Source organism: Bufo gargarizans, chromosome 6, assembly GCF_014858855.1.
Source record: "Bufo gargarizans isolate SCDJY-AF-19 chromosome 6, ASM1485885v1, whole genome shotgun sequence".
In the NCBI taxonomy this organism is placed as follows: domain Eukaryota; kingdom Metazoa; phylum Chordata; class Amphibia; order Anura; family Bufonidae; genus Bufo; species Bufo gargarizans.
Window position 1 is genome coordinate 97,938,921 of NC_058085.1, and position 17,326 is coordinate 97,956,246.

Genomic DNA, 17,326 nt, shown 5'->3' on the forward strand with positions numbered 1-17,326 from the left:
GATAGAAAATTAAAGCCGTGTGTTTAGAATAAATACCCGCAAACTAGATGGACCAGTTGTTAATTGTGTAGAAGTTGTCTTAGGCGAGAGCTGGTCAGCTTATGGAGCTTTTCTCCTACCTTCTATAATTTATGGTCACGTAGTGAACATAGTTCTGGGTCATCCTCGTGTAGTAAGAATTAATATTCATGGGCCACTTTGTTTGGCTTTTGTATCTGACAACCAACCGTTCATATTTTTCCCAGAAGCAGGAATAATGTAAAGTGATATGTGCAAAACATACAATACTCCCAAGTATGAAAAAAATGGAATGTAAATGCTTCTGTTAATATTCTTATTGCTCATACATTGCCCAATTCCCTAGGTTTTCTGAGATTTTCATATTGATAGCCTAATCCTGTGATTGGTGGAGATCTGACACCCAGCATCCCCGTCGATCAGCTGTTTTGAGGAGGCTGTGACACTCCTGTAAGAGAAGCGGCCTTCTCGCATCTTGCCAAGCACAGCGCCGTCCGTTGTATAGCGACTGTTCTTGGTATTGCAGCTCAGCCCAACTTACGTCAGTGGAACTGAGCCGTGCTAGACTATGCGACCGACAGGCCTAGGAATAGGCTGCAACACACAGCTGATCAGCGGGGGTCCCAGGAGGCAGATCACATATTGATAGCCATTAATATCAAAATCTCAGAAAACCCCTTTAATTGTCGAAATAGCTTTCAGTGGACAATGTTTTTTGGGTGGATGGAGTAGGTTTTAGCATTAAGTCTTCACGTGTTTAATCAGTTCGTCTCGAAAGTTACCGATTCTCAATGGCAGAATAACAGTCAAAATTCTCATGCTCCGAATCGCTGAACCCGGAAGCAATTTCTCCCGATTCCCCACATGCATGCTCAGCCGAGCACACATGTATTCTAGGGAGCAAGCCACTAACTCCCCTGAGAACAAAAGGATTGAACATTCATGAAATCCTGATCCTTATCTTTCCTCGACGTCTGGCAGCAGCGGATAATAGAGGCACCGCCATCCTCATTAGGCCCCTTTCAGAAGAGCAGCATGAGTATGCGACGGTGTTATCCAATACCTTCTGGAACTGTAAGGGTTACATAGCATCATAAATCAATATAATGCCATGTGACCCCATCAATGCTGGGAGGTCAGGATGGGTGCTCTCCCCGACGCACGCTGCGAGTCTGATGCGTGGGACTTGCTTGTGTGAAAGGGGCCTTACACAGGCGGCCTGTGTCGCTGAAATCGGCTCCTTCAGCACCTTTTTATGTGGCCAGCTTGAACAGTAACACCCCCCGCCCCCGGTCGGTCATCCACTACAGGCATGGTTTCTGAAAAGTTGTCCAAACAGATGTGTGTTCCACCATGTGATGTCTACATTGGATTCCGGGAAGCGGCACTAGAGCCCGCCCAGTGATATGACGGCCTTACAGAAATAGAAGATCTTCTCTTTACCAGTAACCTTTTGTCTCCCTGCAGCTTCTAGTGGAGATACTCATGCGACCGAGTCTCTTTCCTCAGAAGAAGAAACACAAAAGTGAGTTACTCATCTTACACAAAAGAGCTGTGGATGTGACTGATCCGTTTCATTGGTGTAACTGTTGTGGAGGTGCCCTGTTTTATGGTTTATAAAGTTATCATAGGTGTTAGTCTTGGGGAGGGGGGGTGGGTAAAGGAGTTGTCTACTTTCCATAAACCTTCCTCATCTATCCTCCTAAACTGGCTTTTGAGGTTTTAAGGTGTTTTTATATATTTTTTTGGAATCTCAATGAAAATGATTATTTTAGTAAGAAACTCGACAATTATGAATATCAGGGCAATAAAATGTAGCCACGTTTCAAAAATGACTTGTGTAACATTCGCCTTAGGGCCTCATGCACACGGACATTGGGCCATATTGCTACCCGCAAAGGGTGGGTCGGCAATCCACGGCTTCCGTGGTGTTTCTTTCCGTTGTTCCGCACTGCAAATAAATGACACGGACCCATTCAAGTTGAATGGGTCTTGCCCGCTGCACGGAACAGCCGCACAACTGCCGTGTTCATGCGGCCTAAAAGTGATAGTATGGGCCTGGGGGTATGACGCATGACAAAACGCCGAAGGGTGAACCTGTGTCATGCACCACCCTCCTTGGGCTCTGCGCTGTGCTGAAGTGTATCAATTCAGATTGCCCCTTTATCACAAGGAAAGTACTTTGTGTCTGGGATTAGAAAACCATGGCGGCATTCTTCCGAAAACCGCACCATCCCTGTTCACGGATGTCCGGTGTTGTAGCTCAGTTCCATTGGAGTGAAGGGGGATGAGCTGCAATACCAATGGGCAGGTATGATGCTGCTTCTGGGCACAGCAACTATAAAGTGTACGGCGCGGCGCCTGGGTTGCTGTCAGGCCTCGGCACTCATCAGAATGAGGAGACCTTTCAAGCAGCTGATCAGCGGGGTGCTGGGAGTCGGGCCCCCACCGATCTGATATTGATGACCTCTCCTGATAGGTCATCAATATTGTACTCCCGGAAAACTCCTTTAGGCTAGGCTTACATGGCGGCAAAAGGGGTACGGCTACACAACGTCATTTATTGTAGTGATAGTCTATGGTGTTGCACTGCGACAGGATTTTTTGTGACTGGTGTCGCAGTATGTCGCAGTGTAACACCATAGACTATCATTACAATAAATGTCGCCGTGTATCCCTCGTCTTAAGTGTCACTATAGCCTTAGTTGTGTGTGTTGTAGCAGGAGTGTAATTGAAATAATTTCTGTACGTTTTACGTTCCAGTTAGCGACGAGCTGATAAAGGACTGCCTGAGCATCCTGTACAACACCTGCATATGTGTAAGAAGCTTTTCCTTTCCTCATCTGATAAAAGAAGTGGTTGAGAGGTCTTTACGTCTTCCGTAAATCTGTGTATCTGGAGCCTTCTTTTATAGTTCATGGCTCTGCTCAATCCAGAATGATTGGAGGGTGGACTGTGCAGATGGCACCCATTACACTGTAAGGCTGTGACCTCTTATTTGTAATAACCTCTGTCCCTTAGATATGGGGCACACCTATTAGCACGTGTCAAGACTGTAGTGTTGCTAAAGTGGATTTACCTGTTGCACATGAATTTGCAGGCAATGTCTGATAATTGTGGTGAGGAATCTATAAGACTCTTCTCCATGGTTGTCCTCGCACTGTCTGTTCACTGTTGGCTTGACTAGTGATGATGGGGTCTAGATCAGGGTTGGCCAACCTGCGGCTCTCCAGCTGTTGCAAGACTACAACTCCCAGGATACAAAGACTGCCTACAGCAGGGGATGGTGGGAATTGTAGTTTTAAAACAGCTGGAGAGCCGCAGGTTGGCCGTCCCTGATCTAGATGTTTTAGAGAACTTGTAGTGTCTGGCTGAATCGTATCTTGTATTGTGAAGTGGCAACCCCAATATACCTTAAAGGGAACCTGTCACCGGGATTTTGGGTATAGAGCTGAGGACATGGGTTGCTAATGGCCGCTAGCACATCCGCAATACCCAGTCCCCATAGCTCTGTGTGCTTTTATTGTGTAAAAAATACTGATTAGATACATATGCAAATTAACCTAAGATGAGTCCTGTATATGAGATGAGTCAGGGACAGGACTCGTCTCAGGTTAATTTGCATATGTATCAAATCAGTTGTTTTACACAATAAAAGCACACAGAGCTATGGGGACTGGATATTGTGGATCTGCTAGCGGCCATTAGCAACCCATGTCCTCAGCTCTATGCACAAAATCCCAGTGACAGGTTCCCTTTAAAGCTGGTAGTCATTAATGATCTTCCACAGATGCCTCTCCGCCTCACCCTAGAGTAGTGTCACATTTGTCTATTTGTACATTAGAGGTTATCTCATCTGAGACATTGGTGACATATCTCTAAGATATGTCACCAATATCAAATAAGTGTTGGTCCCACCTCTGAGACCTGCACCTATTTCCAGAACAGGACCCACAGAGTGAGCGTAGAGCAGCCGCGCATGTGCGGTCACCCTCCATTCATTTCTGTGGGTCTGACGAAAATAGCTAAGCACTGACGCCATCTCTGTGCGTCCACTCATTTCTATGGGACTCCTGAAAATAGCCAAGCGAGCACGAAGTCCAATAGAAATGCACATGCGTGTTGTTCTCTCCTTCCCTTTCGGGGATCCATTTTAGAGATAGGTGCGAGTCACAGAGGTGGGGACATGTACCTAATTGATTTTGATGGGATCATCCTAGCAATATGCCGTGAAAAAAGTCCCAGATGAAACAATGCTGTGGAGTGAGAAGGAACGTAGCCATGGCTTAGTATAGGCTTAGCTGTTTTTCTTATTTTTTTTTTTTAAAGGGTTTCTGTCCCCAGAATTAACCCTATTAAACTAGCTGACATTAGTGATGTACTAATGTCAGCTGAATCTAACTAGCCTATTTCTACTTTTATCTATGCCCCTGTTACTCGAGAAATGTAATTATTATAATACGCTAATTAGCCTCTAGGAGCAGGGGGGGCGTTGCCTTCACCCCCAACTGCCGGCCCTGTGCGCTGGGGAAATCTCGCGCAGTGAGGAAGTCGGCAGCCGGTGAGCGCCCTTCACTCACTGCGCCGAATACTGAACGGACTGCGCAGGCGAGAGAGTTACACGGTGGACATTGCTGGCAGTAGGAGACAAACGCTGCTTGGCCCTGTCAATCTAGTGTGGCGGGGCCAGAGGTGGGAGAACGGAGCCTCTAGAAGCAGGAGCAGCGCCCCCCTGCACCTAGAGGCTAATTAGCGTATTATAAAAGTTACATTTCTCGAGTAACGGGGGCATAGATAAAAGTAGGAATAGGCTAGTTAGGTTCAGCTGACATTAGCACATCGCTAATGTCGGCTAGTTTAAAGGGGTTCTGCAGTTTTTTTTTAAACTGATAATCTATCCTCTGGATAGATCATAAGCATCTGATTGGCGGGGATCCGACACCCGGGACCCCTGCCGATCAGCTGTTTGAGAAGGTAGTGCCGCTGGTAGTAGCACTGCGGCCTTCTTGCTGTTTACCGCAGGCCCAGTGATGTCACAACTAGTATCACTGGCCTGGGCGCGGCTAAGCTCCATTCAAGTGAACAGAGCTTAGCCGCGCCCAGGCCAGTGATACTAGTCATGACGTCACTGGGCCTGCCGTAAATAGTGAGAAGGCCGCGGCGCTACTGCCAGTGCCTCTGCCTTCTCAAACAGCTGATCAGCAGGGATCCCCGCCGATCAGATGCTTATGATCTATCCAGAGGATAGATCATCAGTTTAAAAAACTGCAGAACCCCTTTAAGGCCTCTTTCACACTTGCGTTGTCCGGATCCGGCGTGTACTCCACTTGGCGGAATTACACGCAGGATCCGGAAAAACGCAAGTGAACTGAAAGCATTTGAAGACTGATCCGTCTTCAAAATGCGTTCAGTGTTACTATGGCAGCCAGGACGCTATTAAAGTCCTGGTTGCCATAGTAGTTGTGGGGGAGCGGTATACTTACCGTCCGTGCGGCTCCCGGGGCGCTCCAGAATGACGTCAGAGCGCCCCATGCGCATGGATGGCGTGCCATGCGATCACGTGATCCATGCGCTTGGGGCGCCCTGACGTCACTCTGGAGCGCCCCGGGAGCCGCACGGATGGTAAGTATACTGCTCCCCCGCTCCCCACTACACTTTACCATGGCTGCCAGGACTTTAGCGTCCCGGCAGCCATGGTAACCAATCAGAAAAAGCTAAACGTCGGATCCGGCAATGTGCCGAAACGACGTTTAGCTTAAGGCCGGATCCGGATCAATGCCTTTCAATGGGCATTAATTCCGGATCCGGCCTTGCGGCAAGTCTTCAGGATTTTTGGCCGGTGCAAAAAGCGCAGCATGTTGCGGTATTTTCTCCGGCCAAAAAACGTTCCGGTCCGGAACTGAAGACATCCTGATGCATCCTGAACGGATTTCTCTCCATTCAGAATGCATTAGGATAAAACTGATCAGGATTCTTCCGGCATAGAGCCCCGACGACGGAACTCTATGCTGGAAGAAAAGAACCCAAGTGTGAAAGAGCCCTAACAAGGTTAATTCTGGTGACAGAAACCCTTTAAGAGTTTAGTTTTCAACGTGTTATTTATGTCATCAGGTCAAAGACAAAATACATAAAAGGTTTGACATGGACAAAATAGTATTACTTTCCTTGAAAATCCACCCTCTGTTCTGGTGCTCCTGGTGGTGTCTGTTGCTGTCCTGCAAGGTGACTAGCCGCACATCATCGATGCAGCCACTTACTGTCCGCCGGTTGTCTGCAGAGATCACATGAAGGTGTCATCACTGCAGGACCGTGAGAGAGAACAGCAGGAGCACCGGAGCGGAGGTTTATTTTCCAGGTGAGTAATAATTTTTAAAGGTTGTGTTTTTACGTTTCTCATATGTCGCCTTGCTCACTGCATCAGTATTTGCAGCACTAGAGTAACTCCCGTCTTTTATTGGGGCTTTCATAGACAGAAGGTGTCACCAAGCGTCTGGCAGAACGGAATGACTTTGTGCTTTTCCTGTTCACACTCATGACCAACAAGAAGACCTTCCTGCAAACAGCAACCCTCATAGAGGACATCTTGGGCGTTAAAAAGGTATAAAGTGCTAGACGTGGGTCAGAGTGTAAGGGTTTCCAGTTTCCCTATATTTATTAAGCCAGAGAAGAGACGTGACTACCTACTGCACGTTTTCACATTTGCCATGAGTATACAAGACGCCAGAAGTAGGTTTCAGCTTCAACATCTATTTGTTTCTCAGGAGATGATCCAGCTGGAAGATATTCCCAATCTTGGAAGTCTGGTGTCAAGCTTTGATCAGCAACAGCTAGCCAACTTCTGCAGGATACTCTCTGTCACCATATCCGAGCTGGATACAGGCAATGATGATAAGTACACCCTGCTCGCTAAAGACGCGCAACAGAAGAAGACCCAGAGTCCCTCCAGAGCAGAAATCAACCAAGGTGGGCCAAGCGCTTGGATTGCTAATCATCTGTCAATGAAGAGATGAACACTGACTTGTGCTGGTCTTAAGCTACTTTCACACTTTGGTGGAAATCTCTTCATGTGAAGCGTTTAATATGGATAAGAATAAGCTTTTCCCATTTTCATTATTTCTGTGTTTTATCCACAGCCACCCTCCTGAACATCCCAGGGTTTATTGAAAGATTATGCAAGCTTGCTATCCGTAAAGTCTCTGAATCTACAGGCACAACCACCTTCTTGCAGGAGCTGGAGGAGTGGTACACGTGGCTGGACAATGCCTTGGTATTAGATGCCTTGATGCGTGTGGCTCACGAGGAGACAGAGCAGAGTGGAACCGGTAATATAGGTTAGAAGTCCGGTGCTATTTCATGGATGTTAGCCGCGAGCCGACGCTCAGTTGTTACCTGTCTTGTAGAATCCTCTGATGAGAGCGGCCTGGCCAATCCTTCTTCCAGGACGCAGCTGCCACAGTCCATGAAGATCATGCATGAAATCATGTACAAAGTAGAGGTTCTGTATGTGCTCTGTGTCCTGCTGATGGGGCGACAGAGGAATCAGGTCTGTACCTTTTCTGATCTGTCCATTTCTTCTTTATTTCTGGTTTATGTAGTGCCGTCTATATTCGAGTCAAGATTGTCTGGCTTACAAATCCCATTTCCAAATACCCCATTAGGAAAATGTGAGCTAATAGATTGAGGTTTCCTGTGTTCGGGACTAAAATGTATTCTCCACAACATATCTGTCGATTATACGGACAGCTCATTTATGTAAATGGCTGTATAATGTTTTGTTTTCCCTATAGTAGCTACAAGAAAATTGAATTCTTGCAAACAGTTTCCATTCTGTACAGTTGGGGGGGTCTCCTAAGCATGACAGCCTGCAATCACCTAATCACAAAAAGAGGTTGACCAGGTCAGGACGCCCACCATCCTCAGAGTGAAGGGATGCTGCACTAGTTAATGACCGTCCAAATTGCTTTGGTGGGGGCCATCTCCTGCCAACCCTTTTGATCAGCAGAATGACACATAGGGCTATGGCTAGTACTGTCATACAATACCAGGAACCACTGCCTATCCAGAAACTGCTCTGCCTGTGTAAACAAGGAAGACAGGTTCCTTCACAGTGCTGAAGTCGCATTGGTCGAACACTTGGCCTATGGTAATGTTTGCCCATCAATGTTTAAGTCCCAGAGAAATCACTGGGCTCAGATCGGTTGCCATGATGGCCATGGTCCTTGTGAAGGTTCCCAGGCCTATCATGGCTAACTGCCTGAAAAGCCGTGCCCGAGGCTCTTAGGCCGCCAGTCAGAATCCTATAGAATTCTATTGCTGTCTATGGGACACATTATCAGAAGATCACATGTTCAAGTCCCCTAAGGGGACTAGAAAAAAGTAAAAAAATAAAATAAATATTAAACGCATGAATTTCAATTTCTCACTTTTACTAATAAAAAATTTACATTAAAAAAAATATACAACAGGCATCACATGTTCTAAAAATGTCCGAACTATTAAAGTAGTTTTCTCGCATGGTGAATGCAGTGATGGGAAGGGGGGGGGGGGGGGGGGGGAGAAAGAGAGCAATCTATGATTCACCATTTTTGGTCACCTTGTCCTCAAAAAAAAGTTGAATAAAAAGTGAACAAAAAGTCATACTTACCCCAAAATTATACCAGTAAAATCTACAGCCCCCACCTTAAAAAATAAAAATAAAAAATCTTATACAGCTCTGTAGACGGAAATACAATGATATAGTTATTTGTGTCAAAATGGCGATGCAAAAAAGAACTTATTTTTATTTTTTCTAAAAGAAGTAAAACATAATAAAAAGTATACAAATTTGGTATTGTCGTAATCCTAGTGACCCACAGAATAAGGACGTCATATAATTTTGAACATATGAACACTAATATCAAAACCCCAAAAACCTTTGTGGAATTGTTTTTTCAATTTCACTCCAATTTATTTATTTTTTTCACATTTTCCAGTACACATGTGAAATGGTGCCATAGAAAAATTCAACTTTTACCACAAAAAACAACAACCCTCCTATGGCTATGTGACTGAAAACTTTTAAAAGTTTTGACTTTTTGAGGGGAAAAAATAAAAATGCGAAAACAAAAATTTGCCCAATCCTTAAAGGGTTAAAGGCTTATGCACAACAAGCAGATTTGCCTATGATAACCCCGCGAGCTGCCAAATGCTGTACAAGTGCCGTTAAAAAAGTCGCAAACTTGCAGTTTAAGATTCTTTCACGCCAAAAAGGTGGCCTATTCACATGATAAATGCGGCCCAGTGTGGTGGTGGGGTTGGAAATATTTTAAACAGGCATGCTCAACCTGCGGCCCTCCAGATGTTGCGAAAACTACAACTCCCAGTGTGCCCGAGCAGCCTACAGCAGGGCATTGTGGGGGTTGTAGTTTTACAACAGCTGCAGGTTGAGCATGCCTGATCTTTAAAGTGCACCTTCATCTTGTCTTTAAACTTGATATGGAAGTACAGAGTGCCGCCTGCAGTAACCATTTAATTTGTATGGCATGTTTTAAGTTTGAGGTTCTTTTCTATACCGGGTTGCTTTTTCTTTTTTTGTCTAAAAGGTCCATAAGATGATAGCGGAGTTTAAATTGATTCCCGGGCTTAATAATCTCTTTGACAAGTTGATATGGAGAAAACATTCTGCGTCCACACTCGTTTTCCATGGCCACAACCAGAACTGTGACTGTAGTCCTGTAAGTACGAATATGACCACATTCTACCTTACAGATACCTTGTCCAGGCCCTTACTACTGCAGTCAGGATAACATGGAACCTACACAAGTGAAATAGACAGGTTTATAAAACAAGGGGGGGCTCTACAGGTAAGGCTAGAATAACTTCTCACGCTAATTTCAGGCGGAGTTGTATGGCTGAGCATAAATAAATAAACTTTCCATGGTTTATGGTCCCCTGCTTATCTGTATAGCTGTATAGTATTTATACAAGACTGCGTGTTATTTTTATTTATTTTTTTGTGTCCCTCTAATGTTATTGCTGATTATATACAAATATTTTTATCTTTTAGGATATATCGCTTAAGATTCAGTTTTTGAGATTGCTCCAGAGTTTCAGTGACCATCACGAGTAAGTAGCGTGAACGACATCACTTTTCTTTAAGTTGCCTTTCCACATTGTGTACAATGCTTTCTGCAGGATTGAAGATGTCAACAGACCTTGCCAGTGTGCCATCTCGGCTCCAAGGCGTAAGAGATTTGATGTTGACCCTCTTGTATTCAATGGAGTTGCCAGGCAATACCTTCACCTCTGAAATATAGAAATTGGAGTGTATAGATTATTGGGTGCACCATAGGGTGCATTGATGTAATTTTTGAGCACTAGACCAGGGAGTATAAGGGCCACTTTACACGGACAGGCGTCTGTATGTTTGGCTGATCCCGCGATTGTCTTGTCCCCGTATTGTGTGCGTTATTGGCAGCAGCAAAAGACGTACATGGCCAGTGATCAGGAACACGTATCGTTCACCCCATGTAAGTGGGCCTGTAATCACAGATCAGTGCCAACGGGCCTTGCATGCCGCTCACAGTCTGATGTCTATTGTAGTTGTTGAAATTCCTTTTTGATCTTGTCTTTTCACTATTACAGGAACAAATATTTGCTTCTGAACAGCCAAGAATTAAATGAGCTGAGTGCCATATCCCTAAAAGCAAATATCCCCGAGGTGGAGGCTGTGATGAATACAGATAGGTAAGAGTTGTGTGATCCCGAATTATTGCTGATTTTAAAGATCTGGCTGAAGTCGGGCACGATCAAACAGGTTTTAAAGTGCCATAGTCATCAAAACATTCTTGACAATTTCTTTCTGGTTTCAGGAGCCTAGTATGTGATGGGAAAAAGGGCTTATTGACCAGACTGCTGCAGGTGATGAAGAAGGAGCCACCAGAGTCTTCCTTCAGGTGCGCTTAGTATCAGTATGATATGACCGCCTCTGTCTTTACAGAAATGATCGTTTTTGTGAACCAGGAATGAAAAAACAAAAATTACAGGCCCTCATCTCCCCTGACATAATGTTTATGTACAAGATATTTCTTGTGGACTATTGACTAAAACGGCACAGAGTTTGTAAGGGGTTATTCGGCTTGGTAATATTGTTGGCCTATCCTCGGTGGGGGTCCAGCTCTAGGCACGGTCACTGATCATCTGTTTGCTGGAGCCGCGGCCCTCATGTGAGCACCACAGCCTCTTGCATGTTTACATTGCTCTGCACTATGTTCATACTTTGCATATTTTAAGCGGCGGCTGGTTTATTCTATAGTATTGCAGCCTTGTCTCATTCCAGTGACTGTAACGAGGCACAGCCACTGCGAAATGTACATTGGGACAGCATTTACTAATCCTGTAGACACGGTAAACTTTCTAAAGACGCGCCATTCATCACCGGAGCTCAGGCTGGATGATACATTTGATGCATGGCTAAACATGTTTTTCTGACTTTTTATCATCTATTCGTTGGCTTACTTTGCAACAGAATTTTGTGAAAATTTTTTTTGCACAAAATGTTGTTTTAGGCCACACTGCTAAGCACACCCCTTGTTGCACTAGATGCATAGCATTTTAAACTAGAATAAAAAAAAGGATGCCCCACAGTTTAGCGTATTTTAGGAGCAGATCCAGACACAGTCCCATTAGTAAACACGAGCCATAATGCAGACTGATGTAAACATTGAAGAGGCTGCAGCCCTTGCATAAGTGCCACTGCCAATTCCAACAGCTGGTCAGTGAAGTGCCGGGAGTTCGACCCTCAGCGATCTGATATTGATGACCTATCCTGAGGATATTACAAACCTGCATGTCCCCTCTTTAATTTTCGTGTGGTTTCTCTGCTCTAGCCGCTTCTGGTTTATACAAGTGATAACCTAGCAAGGAATGCATGCAATACAATCCCTTGATATAAGCCCTTAATTCAACAAGCGTACCGTAACGTATTTCTTCAAGACTATAGGTGTGATCGATTTCATTATTGCTACCTGTAGGTTCTGGCAAGCCCGAGCTGTTGAAAGCTTCCTGCGTGGTGTGACGTCCTATGCCGACCAGATGTTTCTGTTAAAGAGAGGCCTGTTAGAGGTGGGTGTCATTGGCATGCAGATCATACTGTAAAGGAAAGATGGCCACAGTCAGTAGTCCAATGTAGGGCCCTTTACTGGTATATAACGTGTCTTTCTTGTTTTATAATCTTTTTCCTTAGCACATCTTGTACTGCATTGTGGACAGTGAATGCAAATCTAGAGATGTCCTTCAGAGCTACTTTGACCTCCTTGGGGAGCTAATGAAATTCAACATAGATGCTTTCAAGAGATTTAACAAATACGTTAATAGTGATGAAAAGGTAGGGGAAATGAATGGTGCATGTGGTTTTCCCTCCATTCCTTGTTTGAGGATATAGCTTTTGGGGTAAAACCTGCTGAAGAACTGGCAGTTGTCATTTTAAAAGGGGTTTTCTGATGACCTATCTTCAGGATAGGTGGTCAGTATCTGATCGCTGGGGGTCCGACACTCCTGTGAGCGCCGCTGCCTTCTCGCGCTGTATATTGTATAGCGGCTGTGCTTGGTATTGCAGTCCAGCCCCATTCACTTGAATTAAGCTGAGCTGCTCCTAGGCCACATGAACCATGAACGTGACGTCATTGGCCTAGGAAAAGCAGAGAGAAGGCCGTGGTGCTCACAGGAGCGCCGCTGCCTTCTTAAACAGCTGATCGGCAGGAGTACCGGGTGTCAGATCCCCACCGATCAGATACTGTTGGATAGGTCATCAGTAAAAGAAATCTCTGAAAACTGGAATGTTGTGTACCTCACTGTTGGGTTTTATGCACATGACTGTATCTTGATTCTCTAACAAGGTTAGTGCTGTCATACGGCTCTCATAGAAATGTTTGTGCCCCATAAAGTTCTATGTGTTTTTTCTCTTCCTCATGGTTTTATTTTGTACCAGTGAGGAGAAGAATCATGGCCTCTTCTGTTACATGTGGTGGTATAGTGTGATTCTCCCCCCAGATGCACTCCTCCTCCTACACAATTCAATGCACACACCATACCTTGGTACTCGGCCTGTAATACGGAACTGCGTGTGCAGAGTAGTAGTTATTGTCAGTATTTGGCCTCATGCACACAACCGTTTTTAGGGTCTGCATCCGAGCCGCAGTTTTTTTCACTTCAATGGGGCCTATGACAAGAATAGGCATTTCCAGAATGGGCCTTCCGTTCCGCAAATTGCCAAAGGCATGCAGGCGGCTTCCTTTTTTTGCGGACCACAAAAAACGGAACGGTTGTGTGCTTGAGGCCTTTGCCTATTTTCTTCCTCCAGCAATTCATGGATTTTATTTCTGCTTTAGTTCCAGATTTTCCTGAACCAGATCAACAGCTCATTAGTGGACTCCAACATGCTAGTGAGATGCATTGCATTGTCTTTGGATCGGTTTGAAAACCAGTCAGATGATATCAAAGGTGAAGATCATTATAAGTCTTAACTCCATCTAGATGGTATTAATGATACACATCTACAAAGTTGAGCATCAGCTAATATCCAGAATCGCTACCATGCGATTGCCCCTCATCAGTGCAGAGCAGAGAGTATTGGCTTAACTGGCTGAGAGGCCTAAGTCAGGATTGAGGCAGTACTCTCAGCTCTGCACTGATGAAGAACAATCACCCCGCAGAGGCTGTCTGCAGATGAGATGCTGGCTTATTTAATATCGGAGTCATGTCTCAAGGACTATTTAAAGAGTCGAACATTGACTTGTAGGATAGCTGCCTTACATCTGGTGGCATTAGAGGCGGGGCTTGTTAAGAGCTCATTTGCATCCCTTTCTTCCTAGAATTCCAGAGGAGCATGTATGTATGTTTAACACACGTCTGGTAGCACCCTGGTTCATTTTGGTGGTGAGCTGCTCCACTGTAGCCTGTCAGTCCGCCCTCTTACCTCCTTGCACGTGGTGCTGCGCTGTTTCCATGTTGCTTATTTGCAATGGAGTCATGTGTCCGCTCACAATACACTTTCACCACAGCAGCACGCGAACAGTTCACAAGCTGCACGTTTTCAGATATACTGCTGCCCTGTGCCGAAAGTCAATAACCATCCCTTTATGCAGCTCTAAAAAATTGCCCCTTTTACCCATGACCGCAGTGAGAGATCTGTGTTCAGACTATCGCACACCTTACATACCCACCAAGCCAGCTCACAACACGTGACTTCCTTCATGAGCTACCCTGCCGACGTTGAAAATGGGAACTGGTCATGATAATGTGACTTGACTGTGTGTGTGTGTATATACAGTTAAAACCAGAGGTTTACATACAGTATATAAAAAGACACATATGCATGTTTTTCTCAATATCAGACAGGAAATCAGAATAAATCTTTCCTGTTTTTGGTCAGTTAGGATTACCATAATTATTATTTCCAAATGCCAGAATAATGAGAGAGAGAATGTTTTGAGGCATTTTTATTACTTTATGCAATGTCAAAAGTTTACAGTCATACACTAAGATTACTATGCCTTTAAACAATTCTGGACTGCCCATGATGTCATGTGTTTGGAAGCTTCTGTTAGGTTTGTTGGCAACATCTGAGTAAGCTAGAGACACACCTGTGGATGTATTTAAATGAACACCTGAAACACACTGCTTCTTTGTGTAGCATCTTGGGAAAGTCTAAAGAAATCAGCCAAGATATCAGGAAGAGAATTGTGGACTTGCACAAGTCTGGCTCAACCTTGGGTGCAATTTCAAGATACCTGAAGATGCCTCGTTCATCTGTACAAACAATTATACGCAACTACAAACAAGATGGGAATGTCCAGCCATCATATCGCTCAGGAAGGAGACGGGTTGTGTGTCCCAGAGATGAACGTGCTTTGGTCCGACATGTGCATATCACCCCAAGAACAATAGCAAAAGACCTTGTGAAGATGATGGCGGAAGCTGCTAAGATTGTCAATATCCACAGTGAAACGAGCACTGTATCAACATGGGCTGAAAGGCCACTTTGCCAGGAAGGAGCCGTTACTCCAAAAGAAACGTAAAAAAGTCAGATTAATGTTTGAAATGCACACCGGAACAAAGACCTACATTTTTGGAGACATGTCCTGTGGTCTGACGAAACAAAAATTAAAATTTTTGACCATAATGACCATCCTTACGTTTGGAGGAAAAAGGGAGAAGCTTGGAAGCCTAAGAACACCATCCCAACTGTGAAACACGGGGGTGGCAGCATCATGTTGTGGGGTTGTTTTGCACTTCACTAAATAGATGGCATCATGAGGAAAGAAGATTATGTGGAAATACTGAAGCAACATCTCAAGACATCAGCCAGGATGTTAAAGCTTGGGCTGAAATGTGTCTTCCAAATGGACAATGACCCGAAGCATACTGCCAAACTGGTTACAAAGTGGCTTAAGGATAACTAAGTCAATGTTTTTGGAGTGGTCATCGCAAAGCCCTGATCTCAATCCTATTGAAAATTTATGGGAAAAACTGAAAAGGCAGGTGCGAGCAAGGTGACCAACAAACATGGCTCAGTTACACCAGTTTTGTCAGGAGGAATGCGCCCATGTTCCGACCAACTTTTGTGAGAAGCTTGTGGAAGGATATACAAAACGCTTGACTCGTCATATAGTTTAAGGGCAATGGTACCAAATATTAATGAAATGTATGTCAACTTTTGACTTTGCAGAAAGTAATAAAAAATGTGTTAAAACATTCTCTCTCTGATATAGATATATATATAGATATATATATATATATATATATATATATATATAGATATATATAATCCTTCATATGCACTGCAAACATTAAAATGTTTTCGTTGAGAGTAATTCTAATTTCTACATGTATTTTCCCTTTTCAGTGGCTCAAGTTCTTTCTGAATGTCGGTTATTGTCCTACATGATTCAGGGATCTGTGCGAATGTCCTTCCTCTTCCGGCTGGTTAACATAATTCATGTGCAGACACTGACACAGGTAAGTCTACGGCGGCCTAGAGGTATTCAGGCTCTATAGATCTCTACGTTTTACATGGTTTTCATCTACTTGCAGAAGAACATCTGCTGAATTGGTAGAGGTTACAGTTTATCCCACAATTCCTCAGCATCTGATATTAAAATGTTGGTCTCCTGTTGCCCCGCTGTCTAATATATGGGATCTGCTTTCATTGAACAGGAGAATGTCAGCTGTTTGAATACAAGCCTTGTTATCTTAATGCTGGCCCGAAGGAAAGGCCGACTACCATGCTACCTTCAGACAATCAGAGACATGGAGTGTATGGAGAAGTACCCGGGGTTCATCCTCAACAACTTTCATAGTCTCCTGCGATTCTGGCAACAGCATTACCTCAACAAGGATAAGGACAGCACTTGTTTAGAAAATGTGAGCGCAGAAGTTCCTTATTTTGGGGGGAGGGGGGTTACAGGAAGATGTTATAATGTCATAACACTATATTTCATCTCTACTTTCTCTTCCAGAGTTCTTGTATCAATTTCAGCTACTGGAAAGAGACTGTATCTGTACTGTTAAACCCAGACAGGACATCGCCATGTGCCTATAGTAAGCTACATAGAAGAGGCATATATGGATGTGGACAAAGAATTCCTGGAGGACTAACCCTAGCTGGCAGCTTGCTGTATGGACAGATACCAGCTGGTATTTCGGGTATCCAGGGGGCTTTCTGCGTGCAGTGTTCCTCGGTTGTCGATTGCACCAAGGAGGCAATGTGCCCAGCAGTAACCATTGATGCCACACTCCCGGATACATTAAATCTGTGCAATACATTCAGGGACGTCATCAATTAATTTTACGTTTCGGTTTTTATTTCTTTTTGACTAAAGGTTTTAATTTTTCCATTTCCTTCCTCGCTTGTGCCGTTTGTACATAATGATAAACCTCGTCAATTTGATTATTCCTCTTCTTTTTTTATTTTTTTTATTTTTATTAAAAAATGGTGTTGTGAAAAGGACAGAAGTTGAACACTGTAGTCCTCAAGGACTCTTCTCTCTGTCGACTTGTTGTCTTCCCATTCCCACCGGGCTGCGGGAACCCAGCAATAATAGAACGATGCAGCAAACGGCAAAAACCTCCAGTTATTGCCTCCATAACCTTATTTATGATCCGAATAAATGTCTAGCTGACAGAGGTGGTCATTGGGTTCTTGTTTTAATCTCCATATGGCAGAAATTAAATAATAGTGGGGGGGGGGGGGGGAGACTCCATTTTACTGTAACATGTCTGTTTTCTGATCAGATTTGGGAGGTTTTAATTTAATACTGAGCGCCCCCCC

At 44.3% G+C, this 17,326-nt stretch overlaps 1 protein-coding gene across 1 annotated transcript in view; it reads left to right on the forward strand.

Moving 5' to 3' along the window:
• Nucleotides 1–16,789, forward strand: part of LOC122941745 (transient receptor potential cation channel subfamily C member 4 associated protein) — a 44,323-nt gene extending 27,534 nt beyond the window's left edge. The window contains 17 exon segments of the mRNA XM_044299159.1: nt 1,486–1,543; nt 2,782–2,837; nt 6,488–6,616; nt 6,780–6,981; nt 7,152–7,340; nt 7,419–7,561; nt 9,600–9,731; nt 10,064–10,122; nt 10,642–10,743; nt 10,869–10,952; nt 12,030–12,120; nt 12,242–12,382; nt 13,386–13,497; nt 15,902–16,014; nt 16,213–16,419; nt 16,515–16,592; nt 16,594–16,789. Coding sequence (XP_044155094.1) covers nt 1,486–1,543; nt 2,782–2,837; nt 6,488–6,616; nt 6,780–6,981; nt 7,152–7,340; nt 7,419–7,561; nt 9,600–9,731; nt 10,064–10,122; nt 10,642–10,743; nt 10,869–10,952; nt 12,030–12,120; nt 12,242–12,382; nt 13,386–13,497; nt 15,902–16,014; nt 16,213–16,419; nt 16,515–16,592; nt 16,594–16,653 — 1,956 coding nt within the window. The 3' untranslated portion in view covers nt 16,654–16,789.
• The last annotated feature ends 537 nt before the right edge of the window (nt 16,790–17,326 follow it).